Source organism: Zonotrichia albicollis, chromosome 2 (genome assembly GCF_047830755.1).
Source record: "Zonotrichia albicollis isolate bZonAlb1 chromosome 2, bZonAlb1.hap1, whole genome shotgun sequence".
Classification (NCBI taxonomy): domain Eukaryota; kingdom Metazoa; phylum Chordata; class Aves; order Passeriformes; family Passerellidae; genus Zonotrichia; species Zonotrichia albicollis.
The window spans coordinates 27,235,615-27,252,877 of record NC_133820.1 but is presented as its reverse complement, the minus strand read 5'-3'; the positions used below and the strand labels follow the sequence as shown (position 1 = coordinate 27,252,877).

General features: G+C 37.1%; 1 protein-coding gene across 7 annotated transcripts in view; it reads right to left on the bottom strand.

Annotated features, from left to right (window-relative positions):
• SH3KBP1 (SH3 domain containing kinase binding protein 1) overlaps positions 1-17,263 on the bottom strand; it is a 212,590-nt gene that overhangs the window by 95,762 nt on the left and 99,565 nt on the right. For all 7 annotated transcript variants that reach the window (XM_005484339.4, XM_074534637.1, XM_005484341.4 and 4 more), the window contains 2 exons: positions 10,428-10,534; positions 2,509-2,632 (listed from right to left, as the gene is read on the bottom strand). In XM_005484339.4, the coding sequence (XP_005484396.2) occupies positions 2,509-2,632; positions 10,428-10,534 (231 nt within the window). The remainder of the gene's footprint in view (positions 1-2,508; positions 2,633-10,427; positions 10,535-17,263) is intronic.

Sequence of the window (17,263 nt, the reverse complement as noted above, 5' to 3'; positions counted from 1 at the left end):
AGTGCCGGGGTACAGCCCCTCACAAAACTGCCAACCTCATAACCCAGAATTCATATTCAGGGATTCCACCTTGCAAAGTCCTGTGATACAGACACACTCAAAGTTCCCAGAGAAACAAAAAGGAATTACTGCAGATTTAAGGTGCTGTCACATCCTGTCATCCATGGAGGAAGGAGCTGACCTGGAGGTGTGAATACACACCTTTCATCTCTCTTTCTGAGTGTAACCTAGAGCATTTCAGCTGTGCTACCGGCCTGATGGCCAAATCTTTCAGGGTTTACTTGTTTATTTTTTTAAATATATTTTCAGACTGAATGAGATTATCATTCCTATTCAGTTGCGTAAACTTGTTCAAATTTTTGCAGTCTCATTACAGGGATTTTCAAATCCAGATATTCAGTGTGCCTGAATAGAGCCTCATGAAGCACTATGTGTTGGAGAGCAACAGCTGTATCAATCACATAAATCACATACAGAAAAAATTGAATTTATATATATTTCCCATAATTCTCCTAGGGGAATGCAATTCTTAAATTTATAGTTTTACTTGAAGAAAAAATAAATTAAAAAACATTAAAATCCCCATAACAATCTCAGCATTCATTGAGTCACTGTCTCTCTCTCAGGAGGTTTACAGTGTTCTTTTGATTTATAGGTATATCTAACACTTCCTCAGATAGCCACAAAGCATCTCCAAAAAATTAAATTAAATACAAGAAAGTAGGAAATCCATCTCCCACCTACAGTTACCTTCAATTTATTTAAAGATGCAAAAACAATAATTGTGTTACTGTTGTCTTCTCCACAAAGGTATCACAGGGTGGGGTTGCACTGACAGAACCAGCACACAAACCCAAGTCTGAACAAAGCACGGACCATAATGGACATCAAGAGTTAATGCTTTGTGGTTGCTTTTGCACACTCCAATGTATGTTTTTGTTTAAAGCCATTTTTAGGATGCCTATTATGAAGTATATATCACTAAATTACCTGAAAAGAAAGAATACTCATTCATTCATATAGAAAACATTGGGGTATTCCATTCTGAACATTATCACCTACCTTGTTCACTTATATAGTACCAAACACTACAGACTCCAGAGTTGAAACTACTCTACACAATTAGTTCTTCCAAGACTCACTGTGTTTATAATTAATTAACATAATTCATGAGATCATATAAGATTATAGAAAGCAGTTTGCAATCTCACTGAAACATGCACCTTCACTTAATGGCCTTTCTCCCTCTCCATCACATAAAAATTTTAAAGTTTAAAATATGTTAATTCCAGTCTGAAGGAATGTTACATTTAAATATCTTGAACTGCACTGACCACCTACTGGTGTAGGTCACCAGTACACATTCACACATGAAAATGTACTCTATTACAAAAAAAGATAAAATATTTCCATAATTGCAAATGTCAGGGCTTTCAGGATCTTATTTTTGTGCTATGGAATAAGGGTGAAAAATTTGCCTTAAGTGGAAAAATAAGGAAAATAGAAAAAAGTGTTATAATTTTCTACCTTTTATTGACAGAGTAAGCTATAAAGGTTTTGGTAAATTTCAGCTGAAATCAGCTCACAAGGATCTTGGTAGTCCTTTGACTTCTGTTTATTCAGAGATCTCAGGAGAATGCTACATAGCAATGAACATCTGCAGTGCTAAAAATAGGAAGACCTTGGCAAGTATTGTGGAATTAGCCTGAAATATGCAAATAGAATTGGCTTTTTTTTTTTTTTTCCTCTGAAAAGTCAGATTTGATCACTGAATTAGGAAAAAATAAAGGTAATAGCTGCTTGAAGAACATAAAAAACATGAGGACCAACAGCTTTCCATTTCATGTAACAGCACACTTTTGGTTCAGGTTATTCTCCACGAGAAGTTATAAACAGGACAACCCACTCCCACGCTTATACTATTGCAAACTTAGTTACCAAATATGCTTTTCACCTGCAGCAGTACTGGCCCACTGTAAATGAGAGAACAAAGTCCATGTCCCAGTTCTGGCCCCTTTCCCTTTGGCTGCTGGGGCAGTGGGTGTCGGAGCTGATAGAAACATGCTCAGCACCTGGAGGGAAAAAGTGCTGCATGTCCCACACCAGCAATTATCAATCCTTCATCTACTGGAGTTGTTACAGAAAGCATGGCACTTTAATCCCTCCACTTTAAATAAGCCACTTTGTACTTTCCACTTCTAGGACAAAAATTCCCTTGTCACTGATTCTGAAATACAAATGCAGTGACCATCATTGCCTTCTCTCTCCTCTTGGTCTGCTGTGGCTCAGCAAGGCTTACACAGCTCAGAGAGCACTGACAATGCCGCAACTCAGGTAGCACTGCAGGTATACATAAATCATCATATTCTGACCCTTTCAGCATGAATTAAGAACATGGCATTCAAAAACACTTCCCAGCAAGAGATAGGAATGTGCTATCCTATCAATGTGTTATGAGCTAAAGACACAAACATACATACAGTACATCAATAATAAAGTTTTCCTTACTTGACTTTAGTTGCTCCTCCTGTGCTATTCCAACATCATCAGAATCAGAGAGCTCCTTTATGAAGTTGGAAGGAAACATGCCAGTCTTCCCATTGAGTATACCTTCCCACCAGCCCTCTTCCACCTGCACAGAGACAAAAAAAATGGGGTTTTTACATAAGCAACACTTTACTGAGGACCATTATATACACTCAATAAATGACAGTAATAGTCATGAATAGTTTATATTAATTAATTTCAGGTATAAGGAGCACATGGCATGGGCTCCAAGCCAGAACACCTCTCTTTTTTTCTTCATAAGTGAAAACAAGAGAGATGCATGAACCCATCTGTAAATGTCAGCAGTGCTGACAGCAGTCAGAAGCACGGATGAGCATTAAAAAAAAGGATAAAAGAGCAACTAGAGAGCACATGGTATCTCTACAATTTCAACTTTTATGGATATCCATTCAATCAGTAAATTTTCAGTGCACACTGTATGGCTATTCAAGACCATCTTAGTGGATGTGATTTGCAGATTCTGTTAGAATTCCCTAAGTAATTAATGGTGAAAGAGAAACACCTAAAAAGGGCTACTCAGAGAATCTAATTTAGTTATCTTAATATAATGAAAATATTCCTGCCTTCCCCATCAAAATCAGAAATTTTGTATTTTAGAAATTCAGAATTCTGCTACATCACTCATGTGTAAATGTAAGAAACCTGTGGAGAACAAAGACCAGTACTAATGCATATTTGACTTGAGATTTACAAAGAGGTACTGAAATACATAATAATAATGATAGTGTCAGGAGGAGGAAGGACACTACCTAGCCAAAACCCAAGAGAAAATATCACTTTAAAATTGCAAACTCCCTCCTCCATAACCCATTTAGGATTAAATGGTGGTGTCAGGCAGTGAAATGACAGCCCTTAGAAATGCCTTTAGGTTATAATGGCACTGCAAGACACGACTGATTATATGCATCTGCTAAACACATTCTTGATAGATAGATGTTTTTCATCTGTCAGACACTGTCCCTTCACTAAAAAATATGACAGGAGAGGACAGTGTAGGTCTGTGACACATCAGTCTCCAATAATGGTTGACTCATATCTTTTCTGCCTACCTTCTCCCCAGTTATGAAAAGAGAAAGTTAACTTTATTGTTAAAAAAACAACCCCACACTTTAAATGAACCTAGCTAATTATCACAGAAAAAAGTCTGTGAAAAGTCTTTTCACTTATCTTGTGTGAAAAGACTTGAGTCCCTAGGAAAGAAATCTCACAATAATACAACTAAATATTGCCTCAAAATATAGAGGAATATGTGCATTTTTTCTCAATTTAGCTACATGAGAATGAATTTAGCTACACATTTTAGTCAAAAAAAATCCACATTTCTTGATCTCATTAATAAAATTTTTGTTTTAATATGAAAGTAGTTCAGACCAGACTTTCATTTAATTTCAGTACTTGTCCCTGGCAAAACTTACTGTCCCTCAATGCCTCAGTAGCACTGGTGAGCTCCAGCACATCTCTGGGAATTATCTTGTTCTTACTATCCTACTGCTGCTTGAGAAGATAGAATGTGCACATATCACTCAATCCCTTCAGTGAGGTGCAGGTTTTTACATCACAGTATCAGAGTCTCTAAAAGGTAATATTTACCTTCTTCTCTCCAGACTAATAAAAAACAATATGGAAAACTGAAACTGCATGATACACAGCACTCAGACTCCACAAATTATATCTCTAAAGACCATCTGATATAAATGTTATATTCCATATAAAATTTTATTGTTATATAGAAAATACACAAAATGGCCAAGACTCTTTGAGCTATAAAATAATTCAATTTTTCTAATGCAGTATTCCCATGTGGTTATATTGATTAGAGCTAAATATTAAACCATAACGGCATTAGCTGATTGACCAGAAGATTAATGAGACGATTTACACAGTTCCCAAGATCCCTGCTTTGGAAGATGCTGAGATTACTTGACAAATAATGTGACTAATATCATTCAGTTCCATCTTTTCCTCAAGTAATTTTCACTTGCTTACTTGTTCCAGAGTTTTCTTACTTCTACTTTCTATTACTTGCTTAGTTCTCTTCAGGGTTTTCTTACAGTTAAAATAAGCACTTTATGCAATGTGTTGATCTATGGATCTCTATCTATATGTATAGAAATATATACATACATAAAGATCTTTAGACAGCTAAATCTAAAGTGCACATGAATATGCTTGGATCATTCATTAGCATATTTTAAGCTTTTCAGCTGACTGAAAAATTAATTGTCTGAAAATACCATGTTGCATGCAATAATTCTACAAATTCAGAAAAAAATCTAAAGCAAAATCAAGGGGTTTCTTCCACAAGGGAAATGCAGAATCATCTTAGCAAGACATTAGAGATTGAGGTCAAACTGGGCCTCCCAAAGGTTTATTAGGAAATTTTCATCAAAAGTATCAAAGGCTTTAAGTATTTTAAACATTAAAGCTATCTGCTACATATCCTTAAGCCTTAAAACACACCAGCTAGAGATGAATCCATACAATACAAGACACTAAAATACCTCCAGGATTTAGTTATCCCAAACTGGGGCATTCCATTACCATATGGTTTGAAAAGTTGCAATAAGTCACAGGCAATAAAACCTTACAAATGAAAATCCATTATTCATGGGGGGTAATCCATCTGGAGGCACGAACTCAAGAAAATTTGTTACCATGCTATTAAAACAAAGTGCTTTCAGAATTTATACGTTTATGTCCTGATTTATGCCCAGCATTCATGTGCTGAATCAAACAATCTAAAAAGAGGAGGGCTTCATTTGGCAGTCCATGTCCCCCATGCTGGAAAAGAAGTTGCAAGAAAATCTAGGGCTGCCACAGCTGCTTGCTTACACCTTGCTATATAATTAATAGGCTAAAGTTGGTAAATTATTAAAATGTTCAGCTCTTTGGAAACACTGACCTAAAGTGTATTTCCAATAAATTCCTCTATTAGCCAGTCCCACAAGATGTTCTACAAGCTGCAGCTTTGCCTGTTAGGCTGACAGATTACTCACAGTTTAGTTAAGGCAAATGAGGGAAGCTCAGAGTCAGGAAAGGTTTCAAGAGGAAGAAAGTCTCCATGGATCATAACAGAGTCTTTCTGAGCTGTTGAAACTAAAACACAGTCCCAGGAATAAAAGCAATGCCAGAAGCAGACAACAGGAGAGAGAGAAACTCAAGGTCAACAGATTTTCTTTTGCTTTGAGAGAACTAGAGCACAGAAAGCAGAGGAAAAAAGCTCCCTTAGTTTATAAATTCTAATGGAAAACATTGAGCTCAAATGACAAAAGCAATCACATGTTGAAAAGAAATTAAAAACATAGATTCCCAAGAGGCAAAATAAACAAATCACATCCACTGCCAATGGGAAAATAAATTTTGGAAACGAGACCTCAAGAGAAGATGGCGCCTACAGTGCCACTTGATGGCTTATTCTTGGAGTGCATTCAGAGAGAGCCATGCCCCTAAAGGGTCAGCCGTCCCTTGGGATTCTGGTACAGCAGAATAGATCTGGAAACTGTTTAATAACTCGGGTGCAGAAGATAAAAAATAAAAATGCACAAGTACTTTGTAGTAGGGAATCTTTTCAGCTTTGGAGTTCTTTATTTTAAAGTGTCATAATGTGCTTTGGGAATTTTTGAGTGTTTGATTTTGTGGTTTGGGTTTTTGATGGGGTTTTTTAATATCATCTTCTAAATAAGAAACTAAGAATCATGTAGAACTTGGATGACCTTATATGGACTCAGCAGTTACTTGCACCCTTATTTCCCCAAAAAAAGTCCCCTACTACATGAACTAACTAATGAAGGAGTAGGCATAGAAATCCTCAAGAACAGCCTGTTAGAAGAGAATCTGGAATAACTGGCACAGCATTCCACAGAAAAGTAACTGAGGGATGTGAAACCCCAGCTTTCATTCCCAGCTGTTATCTTGCAATTTATACAGCTCTCTATTTGTGGCACAGACCATCCCCTCACTACAGTTAAATATTCATTCCCCTTTCAACTCTACAGAGGCCAAAGAAGTCACTGTAAGAAAAGTCCAGGTCAATCCCCAATTTATCTTGTTCTTGGACATGGGTTGCATCACTTTATCTGATAACAAGACCAAAAAACATCCATCTATTAATCTTGCAAATAAGAGGCAACAGATTGGTCAAAATTCAGTTTGCATTTTTATAACTTAAAAATAGTTACTGATAGGATTTGATCATGTAATATATGGCAATGTTACCTAAAAGTCAAAGAATAAGCTCAGTGGCATTACAGAAAGTCTCAGTCAAAGCCCTGTGAGCTCCACTCCATTCACTACACATTGCCAAAAAGCTGTTTGAGAAGGAGGCCAAAAAGTAAAAAGCAGCACAGTGACAGAGTAATCCCAAATGCCAGCAGCCTCAGAACTCCTGAGTGACATGCCAAATGTCCTCACTCTCATGCTGCAGGTTAATTATCTGGCATCCCCTGAAAGTGTAAGGGTGAAACATAATTGGAATTCAGATATCTGCATTTAATAAGACAATTAGTTACAGTTGTATTTTGGAACAACCGTAATTAGAGTTAGAGCTAATGAGGTAAGAAAATGACAAGCAAAAAGCTATCAATCACACAATAAACATGAACATAAACAATGATGGAAATTCTTCTCTTGTTAGTTTTAAATGTACTTTTAATTTAAGTCTGTTAATTAATGTCTCATGGGTATCAGTGTCTCTGTAGTTATGGAAACCTATTTTAATGACAAGCATTTTATCTATTGTGCTGAATGTTTGATCTTATTATAATTGATTTCTAACTACTTAGGACAAATAGGAAGGAAATATAAATTCTGAACACGCACAACCTCTAAGGATATCCATCTGGTGACAAGTTCAAAATTCAACTTGCTGTTGTTTCAACCAGCTCTACAGCCCCAAATCACTTCTGCCACAACAGGAATTTCCATTTAGCCTACCACTACTGCAGGCACAAAAACCCTCTCCAAACATCTTATCCCATCTGCTGGCAGCAGGAAGGAGGATCTGGGTAGCTTTGGATGCTATTACATACGGGGAGGTGGGAGAAGGGAAGGCATCCTCATCCTCAGCACATCCCCATGTGATGTCACTGTAACTTCTTTTACCTGTGAATCTGGGAAAACACACTTGGACATTGTTGGAGGCTTCTGAGAATTGTGTTCCCTTCTGTCAACCCTGTGCTGCAGGCAGTGATCTTGAGGAGAAGCAGAGCACATTTCTCTAATAATGAAGTCCAATTTAGCTTTTCTTTGCAACAGGAAAAGCTTAATGAGTTGTTCAACCAGAACAACATTTTAACATGTTGGCTTTTTTTCTCAATAACTACATGAAGATACATAGATGGTTTTTTGACCTAAATAATACCAGTTTTATTTGCTGTAACTCAGTTAGGAATCAATTTATTTTCAACTAAACAGAAATCCATGGAGATTTTAAAATATTAATCCAAGTCAATTAAGCCAATGAATTCAACTGATCAACTTTCTTAGGAAGATTCAAAAAAATACTGTCTGTGGGAATCTGAGACCTATTCATGAATAAAAAGATGGGATGAGAGAAAAGAGCAACTGGAAATGGAAAGTGAATTACCATTAATATTCCAATTACAGGGAACTGCTCTAAATAATGTGGAAGATATCATCCAGTTTTTATTCCTAAGTAATTATAAACAAAACCTGTATTTTACAAGAATTATCTCAAATTGTTGCCTATGTGGAAAGGCTTTTTTTCTGGTTCTTTGGGAGGGTTTTGTACAATAACAGAGCATGATTTTGGCCCTTGCAAAAAAACCCCTCAACTTTCACAACTGAGGAAGACATTTTTTCAACAATAAGTCACTCACCCCAAATATTTATCATTTGAAATAAGAAGCATTGTATAATGACAAAACCACTATGAATTGTATTTCAATGCAATGACTCTTTATGCAGCATTACTTAAAAGCAGAAGGGTAAACAATTAAATCAGCACATTTGTTGGTGCAACTTTCTGCATCAGATAAAGTTCCTGTTTCAAAAGACACATTCTGCTCTACTTTTTCGAGGAATTAACACTGTTATGATAACAGCAGAAGAGGAAGCTACAACAAGTGTTCAACATCAACTGCTTAGCATCAACCATAATGGAAAATAAGGGTCCCACAACAATACTTCCTGAAGCACTGAGAATTTCTATTTAATATCCTATTTCTGCCAGCTACTCTACTTTCACCCAAAAGAGAAACCTAAGTGGGTTTCAAAAAACATGCCCTTAACTACAAGCACACACATGCAAGTACATGGAATGTTTCACTTTTATAGTTCTACATTTTTCAATTTTAATGCTGATATTTTCAGTCTCTTTTGGATATAAATAAATCAGGTGTGTATAACTAAGTTTTTCAAATTTAAAAAGAGATGAGATCCATTACATAAGAGACGCTTAGTGTGTCACCTAAATTATTTAATCATATAATTCATTCAGTAGAATTAATTTGTTGGCTGGATACTAGGAAAAGGTTTTATTCCATCAATTTACTCTTAAAAAACACAGACTTAAAACTTTTAAGTAGTATTTGTGTGGCCATGTGAGGTGAAATTTACGTCACATTGGCCAATGAAAACAGTTCATGTGATGCCATGAAACTCATCATAACGTGGAGTTTACAATGTGTTCAAAATATTGTAAACTCCATTCTAACCTTGGATTCCCCCATTACAAAACTGCTTACAGACAGAATAAGGTCGGTTAAGTGACACATCATGTCTGATTCCAATGAAGAATGCTGTGCAGAGCTGGTGTGCACAGCTAGGTTAGAGCAAAACCAGAGATCACTAAGCTCCTTTCATTCAGATATGAGAATTTAATCTCTTATAAGAAAATGCTGGATACCATACAGATTACAGTAGAATTTATATTTTCAAATTGACTGCTTAAATGACAGATGAAGGAAAAAGTAAATTAACTATATATCCTAGACAAGAAAATGAATGTTTAATTACTAACTGCTGAGTTATGAGAGAGGAAATAAAATCTTATAAATAAATGATACAAACTGTAACACACATTATGTTGGCTGCCTGAGCAGACTAAGGTCTTCTTTTTAAAGCTAAGTAAATAAGTATAAAAGAGTTTAAATGTATTCTATTCAAAGGATGTACGTTATCATTTTGACTTTGGTCCTCATACTACCAAGAAGATATTTGTAAAATCTCTAATGGAACACTGAAGGTATTGGGAGCAAACACCATTTCTTGACCCTGCAGCCAGAGTCACCCATGCAAGGAAAATCTCTGTCCTTCTGTGCAAGCTTGCATAATTTGTTCCCAGCTCGCGTGATTAATTTTTCACATCCAGTTCTAAGCAAAATAAGTGGCTCTTGAGTCTCTAAATATTTTGTTGGGGGTTTTTCTTTGGTTTTAGGTTTTTTTTTTTAACTGATTAAGACCAAAATGAAATTCTTAAAATTTGCTGCCAAAGATGACAAAAGGTGAACTCCAGTAGAGATTCAAGTAAATTTCTTAAATGTGTTTAACTTTGCAAAGGTGACTTTTCTTTGTGGCTGACTTACTCAAACTGGGAAAAGTTTCTTTTGCATTAATCTTTGGTCCTTCTCTGTAACACAAACTTGGAGCTCTTTCCCTGAACATAACTGTGAAACATCAACTGATGTAAAACCAACAGAAATGCTACAGGGGGGAAAAAAGGGTCACAAAATCCATAAGAAAAAAACCAACATCCCCTAATCCCCAACAGTAACCCAAACCAGACAGGTCAGTATAGCAGAGAAGAAAAATGTCTGGTTTAAGTTATACACTGAGGAGCTTAGCATGCACAAGACATGTCAGAAATGCATGTATGTATATTCAATTAAAGATGTGCTCACCTCTCCCACAACTTCAATGATGTCACCAACTTTTAATTCCAATTCATCTTCATTTTGAGGCATGTAACTGAAAGCCACCTGACATCTTCTTCTTCTGCTTCTCTCTCCTGAGGGAAATGAAGGAAATAGGGAAATCACAAAATTAAAATAAAATTCCATGCCAAAGACAAGCCATGGGAAATTATTAAAGATAAAAATTATTCTTTGTGCATTATTATTAGAATGTGAATGTCTGTGATACTTAGTCTTTCTGCCTAGATTTACCTTACAAAAAGAGCCCAAATTTAAATAATTGTGCTTCCTAATGACAGGATGGACCAACTTCACCCAATGGATCTTTCCAAGTGTATTGACTACAATTTCTCTTCTATGCTAATGCTCTGTACACATGGTGTAGGCAAATCTGGAAACCAGAGGGATGGGGAAGGGATCCAAAGCTTATAAGGAAATAAAGTCTCAGCTGTATCTTGTCCACAACTCTCACACAGGTGTACAAATAACTCATTAACCATTCTTTATATTTTTTTCACAGAATCATAAAAATGCTTAGGTTGGGAAAGGCCTTTAAGACTGTTTAGTTCAACTGTTAACACAGCACTCCCAAGTCCACCACTAAACCACATCCCTAAATTCCACACTAAATAACTCCTTCTAAATACCTCCAGGAATTGTGACTACACCACTTCCCTGGGCAACCTGCTCCAACGATTGACAACACTTTCTGTGGAGGAATTTTTCCTAATATCCAATCTAAATGTCCCTTGGCACAATTTGAGGCCATTTCCTCTCATCCTGTCACTTGTCACCTGGGAGAAGAGCCCAACTCCTACCTCACTGCAAACACCTTTCAGATAATTATAGAGAGTGGTGAAGTCCCTCCTCAGACTCCTTTTCTCCTGGCTAATCAATCCCAGGTCCCTCAGCTGTTCCTCATTGGACTTGTGCTCCAGACCCTTCCCCAGCTCTGTTCCCTTCTCTGGACACACTCCAGCACCTCAATGTCTTTCTAATAGGGTAGGGCTCAGAGCAAGATATTGATCAGCTCATGTGTCTTCTTGTATCCTCATTGCCTGTGACTGGAAGGACAGAGAAGAATTCTGCTTGTGCTCCTGATCCCTTAAGCAGGTGTCCCATGGCCCTGCATAATCAACCCCAAGATTTCCCTTAGTCTGCTAGCTGCAACTTTATCACTGCCTACCTGAGAAATCAATAATGGACAATAACCTGAGGGCTGTACTAGGGTGGGAATCTTTCCATCCACACCTTCAACCCTGGCCCCAGGGAGACTGCAGAGTAGCCAAAGAAATGGGTCCTGTTGGCATATCAGGATCTCTGTTCCCTTCAGAAGACAGTCTTCCACAATGGTGACCTCCCCTTTTTTCTTTTTTTTTTTTTATGGTATCAGTTTGAACAAAGGGCATGGGCTGACATCACCTTGGTGACATAGCCAAGGCAGATGCACCATTGTCACCATTGTCCAGTTCTGCTTGCAGAGCGTCACACCCGTTATGCCAAGGCACCAGGGAGGTGGGGCAGTCACAGAGATATTCCTGCTGCACCAGGCAGGAACTCACATTTCTATACCATGCAGATATATATATATATATATAGAGAGAGAGATAAATATATATATATGTATGTGTGTGTGTATGTGTCTGTGCACACATGTATTTGTAAGGTGCACTAATGCTAGGTTAAAGAAAATAGAAGGAAAACCATTGCAATTGAGTTAGTAAGGTTAAGACAGGCTAATTTTGATAATCAGTCAGACACTGGAAATTATGTTAACAGCAATTTTTCTCTTCTAGCTTGAATGTCCAGGCTGTGAATCCATAGCTTTGAGTAAGACCCCCAACTTGACACTTCTGCCATCAGAGTTTCAAGAGAGATTAGTGAAAATGCTCTGTTCCAGAGGTTCATTTGCCAGATCTGCTGGCTTACGTGTAATTATGTTGTATGAGATGAGAGAGCTTCCCTAAATTAAGTTGCTAAGCTGGCTGCTTAGCCTCTGTTAGCTGAAGTACAACTTGCTGATGCAAATCATGACTGTGTTGGACTGTGGTGGAGAAGCAGAAGGGAGGATGAGAGAATTTATTCAAAACACAGAATTCTCTAACTATTCTCTCTTCCTAGAAGGTGTGCACTGTATAAACCATGTTATTTCATATAATTTATATACTTGTATCCACACAAATATATACAGGCACTCTACACAGGTAAATGCACTTTCTCTTATGCTATTTCTCTTGACTGTTAAACATGCTCAATGCTCAACATCAAGTTGAAAGTGTACACATATTCCAAGCATGGTCTTAATGTGAAATTAAATTACAGAAGTAGATTTTATGGCGAGTCTACTTTTTGTTCTGCAACATATCTTGATAATCCTGCTCTAGACTGAATAGTGATAAAACAGTTACGGAGTTACAAGTTTTTTTCCTAATCTAGTAGTTGAAACTAAAGAAAGAAGATAGAAAGGAATCCACTGATTTTAGCTTTCTGATAATATTTTTCACTGCCACTGCAATCCTGGATGAGTGGCAGTTTTCTGAATGTTAAAATTGATACCTTAATGCAGTGTAACTAAACTCTCTCAAATTGGCTGTTTTTCCACCTAAAATGCCTTCTCATTCTTCACCATCTAAACTAAAATGCTCCTAAACTGACAACTTTACACAACTGCATTCCAAATAACTTAAATATAATAAATACCTTCTATGTTGATGGCTTCTTTGATTGTGCAAGAGAGGCTGGCTATCTGCCCTAAAAATAGCATTCCTGCTATGCTTTCTAGCATCAAATAGCAACTGATATGCTGATGTTTCCTGATGTGACAGATGGCAGTTGTCATGCTATTTAATAATAAATATCGCATGGCTCTTTGGAGAATATTTTTGAGAGTAAGAAATAAAACCAATTCTGGATGTTAATAATACATCTGTATGAATCCTTCCCCCTCCCAATCCATAAAGTTATTTTATTACTGTATACAAAATCTAGTGAAAGTCTGCATTTATCTCTATTAGTCTCATGGTTGTGTCACTGCTCTCCCCTCTCCTTCGAAATCTTTCTCTAAAGGAATACCTAAGTGAGGGGTAGCTAGCCAGCAAGAGACATAGATTCTATGCACGCATTAGTTGATTCTATGCACCAATTATTTGTTCTCTCTGATCTAATGCAAGACAACAGGCCCAGCAGTGAATACCTTTGGTTTTAAAGAGAAGGTGCTGAGGGTCCCTATGTGCATGCTAACGCCTGGTGCACTTGAGAGGAACATGAGGTGATGAGCTCTACAGCCCTTTTTCTACTGGTGTGGCTAGAGCAGACTAACTTTAAAGGTCTAAAGTTAGGTCAAATGGAAAAAGGAATTATTAACTTATATTTAGATGTTTGAAACAAATCTTTAAGGGCACAAATCTAATTTGTGGTGTAATCTAAGTGGTATTTGATCAGATCCTTAAAATGGTGGTTTTGCCTCTGACAGCAGGAGGCCACCAAGGGGCTTCCTCCAGCTGTAAACATGCAAGAGAGAGCATCCTTTCCATACATTTAAATACTCCTCTGGCATTAGCAGGAAAGAAGGGGCAATGACAGCATATTGGCATTCAGTGTTTACCTTCGTAAGCAGCATCAAGAGCTGAGGCAATGCTACACTAAAAAAAAAAAAATTGCACTGGCACTTAGGTGCTGACATCAGACCCAGAAAAGGGCACAAACTGACAGCTCATGATTAGCTGGAAAGCACAGCAGCAGCAGAAGCAACATAGGAAGTGAACTATTTCAAAGTTAACTGGAATTCTCAAACCCAAACTACCTTTTTTTTAACTCAAAACCTCTATCATGAAACAGATGTTCATACAGACATGTGCAAGTGTCAGTGGGTTATATGGTGGTTTCTGTAGTCTAATCTTCCCTGATGCCAATGTCTTTGTAGCCTATCCTGTTGCTCTATGAGGACAAAAATGACAAGATGAAGAAATTTCCTGTCTTCTATTTCAGATTTTCCTGCACATGGCATTATCTGGCCATCAGTCTCAGTTTGACTTTCGATTCTTCCATCTTTACAGCTGTATCCGTAACTGGGGGGAACTGGTTCAGTCAGTGTCTCCTGACTAGATAAGCTGAGCTTTGATATGAGTCAGATAGAAACTAGTTCTAAATCTAATGTGTAAAAAGATAAAAAGCAACTATTGCATAACTAAAGATGACTTTTACACATATATGTGTATAGATTTTAATCTATGCACCTATATGCAGCTGCTTTGCACAGCCGGCCTTGGTGCTTACTGTATCCCCTTTTCGTTTTTTTTAAATAACTGAATTTTTTTCTTGGCTTAAGACAGTTTAAAGGAGAACACTCTAAAATGAGTTTCCCATCTTTGATTTAGCCAGTTCCTTTCTACTAATAAGCAGAAGCAAAATACGAGTTATCCATTACAACTGTGTGTATTAAAATGCACACGTTAAGAAAAAAGGTAGGACTGCAAACTTCCTTCCAAAAGTTAGCTGTTTTTAAGAAAATGACCTAATTAAGAGCAAACAGCATAAAAAATTGTTAATTTTTAAAATTACTTTAAGTATATTGAAGATAGTGTTATAAGACTTCAAATAAAGTCTTAGTCATACTAAATTCTAATGTGACTCTGTCATTATCTTCCACAACACAAGAGCTCCATCCTCTTATCCCCACCCACTAGCAAATACACCATTCTAATTTTAGAAGGCTCCAGAACGGTCAAGTTCCAGTTTCCTTCTTTTCCTGGAAGGCTTTGGCAGTGTAATTCTGACCTGTGGTTTGACATGTCAATTCCAACTCTCTCATCACCCACATGTTGTTATAAAGGGTGAATGGCTTTGGATGGATGACAAAAAACACCTGCTGAGGTCTAGCAGAAAACAGAACAGTCTAGCAGAAAACAGAACTAAGATGGGAGGGAATATTGGGTGGGGAAATACATACTGGGGGTGAAGATGTGTTTGTGGGAGGAGGTTGTTTAGTTTGGGTTTTTTGGTCTCATTTGAATTTGCGGCATTGGTATGCCAGAGAAGAGAAAAATAAACTGAAGGAGGTGAGGGGAAGCAGAATATCTGAGGTGCTTCCAGTACTCTCTCAAATGGCTTATGTAACGCTGCTGTGTTTTTTTGCAGGCAGATGAACTGGGAATTTCCCTGCTTTGACATGTGCAGCTAAATCACAGAGACTGCAGGACTCCATCAAGCACAATTAAGCCACAATGCAGAATGGCATCACTGCTAGTAGTGCATTACTCTGAGTGTGTTAATGTTCTACTGTTACCCAGGAGTGTTTTCTCTTGCTAGACTCCACAGCAACACTTCCAACTTTCAGCCATCTGGCTGCTGCTCTGGATTTTATGGCCAAGATTTGTCTGAGAGGAACCTGAAAGGCTGGAGGACACCTTTTTTTTAACACCATCTCATTTTAACACATATGCACTGACAGAATAACAGCAAGCCTCATTGTTCAATTAATTTATTCTTTTGTTAAAAACATGCAGCAGTAATCAGGCCTTTTAATGGGTATAATTCTTTTGCATAACAGCAGTAATTAACTGAAGCAACTTACAGCAAAGACATAGTACTATTGGTCAAAAGCTTTTAGGAGAAAATTGCAAATTGACTAAGAAGTTAATTCCATATGCACAGCTGGAGCCAGGCTTGTGCGTGTGACAGGCAGAACCACAACACTAGTGAGGCTGAGATCATCACTCAGGCCTAACCCAAAGCAGAAGGAAACATCAGATAAATAACTGTAAATAAACTCAAAAGACACTTCCAGAGTGTAACCATACACTGCCAACATTTTTTCTTTCTTAATCTGAAAGTTTTAAAATGCACATAAATGGAATAGAAACTTAATCCAGAATGCAGTTAAATCATCACAAGCAAATTAGACAAAGCAACTCCAAACTAACAGGAACCCTAGGACTTTGCATGCAGGCTGCATACTTTGTAATCTATCTTTAAGAAAGAAAGTGTAAAATACAGTATTAAACTACATAGTAAATTCAACCACATGCAGAACTGAAAATGTGGTAGTTTATCAAATATACAAATTCTAGTACCTGTACCTCTTAAACTTCATCATCTAAATAGCTACAAGAAATACTGCAGACAATAGATATCTGTAGTAGCTGTATCTAAAGAACAAAAAGGCATATACAAACCAAAATATTCTTTCTTGGATGACAGACCAAGTTTAAAAATGCAAGTACAGAAACACAGGATTTCCAAATGGCCCAAACAGGTCTTTTCTCTTGCCATTCTCATTGTATATACATCATGGGAGAATCCCAAAAAATTTTATCCCCTTAGCTAAATTTTGAGATAGTGGCCAACTACTTGGGTCTTTGCTGTTATTTTGTATTGATCTCTGGAGAAAACATTTGAATAAATCAAAAGCAAACATGAGTTGCTGTTGCATCTTTGCCACTTCTCGTATGTTCCACCCCATAATTCACATAGCTTAAACTGCCTGTACACATCAGCACTTCAAACATACAGCAAATGACATAAAATAGCTCTAAATTGCAAAACCACTGTGCATAATCAGTTTTTATGTTCTCCTCACTATAATTAAACCACATGGATTCCTACACAGTACTCTCTAAAAGTATTAGCTTTCTACTACCAGCTTGCTGTCTTGAAGCTGACTTCTGGCCGACTTACCTAAAGAGTAAAATTCACAAACACCTTTAAAAAGTGATGACTTTTTATTTAAGACTGCTAACAACTGTGCTACTTCATTTTAAGATACCAGAGTATCCATGCTTTTCAACAGATTTTTCAATTTCTAATGACATTACATTGCAGGTCTT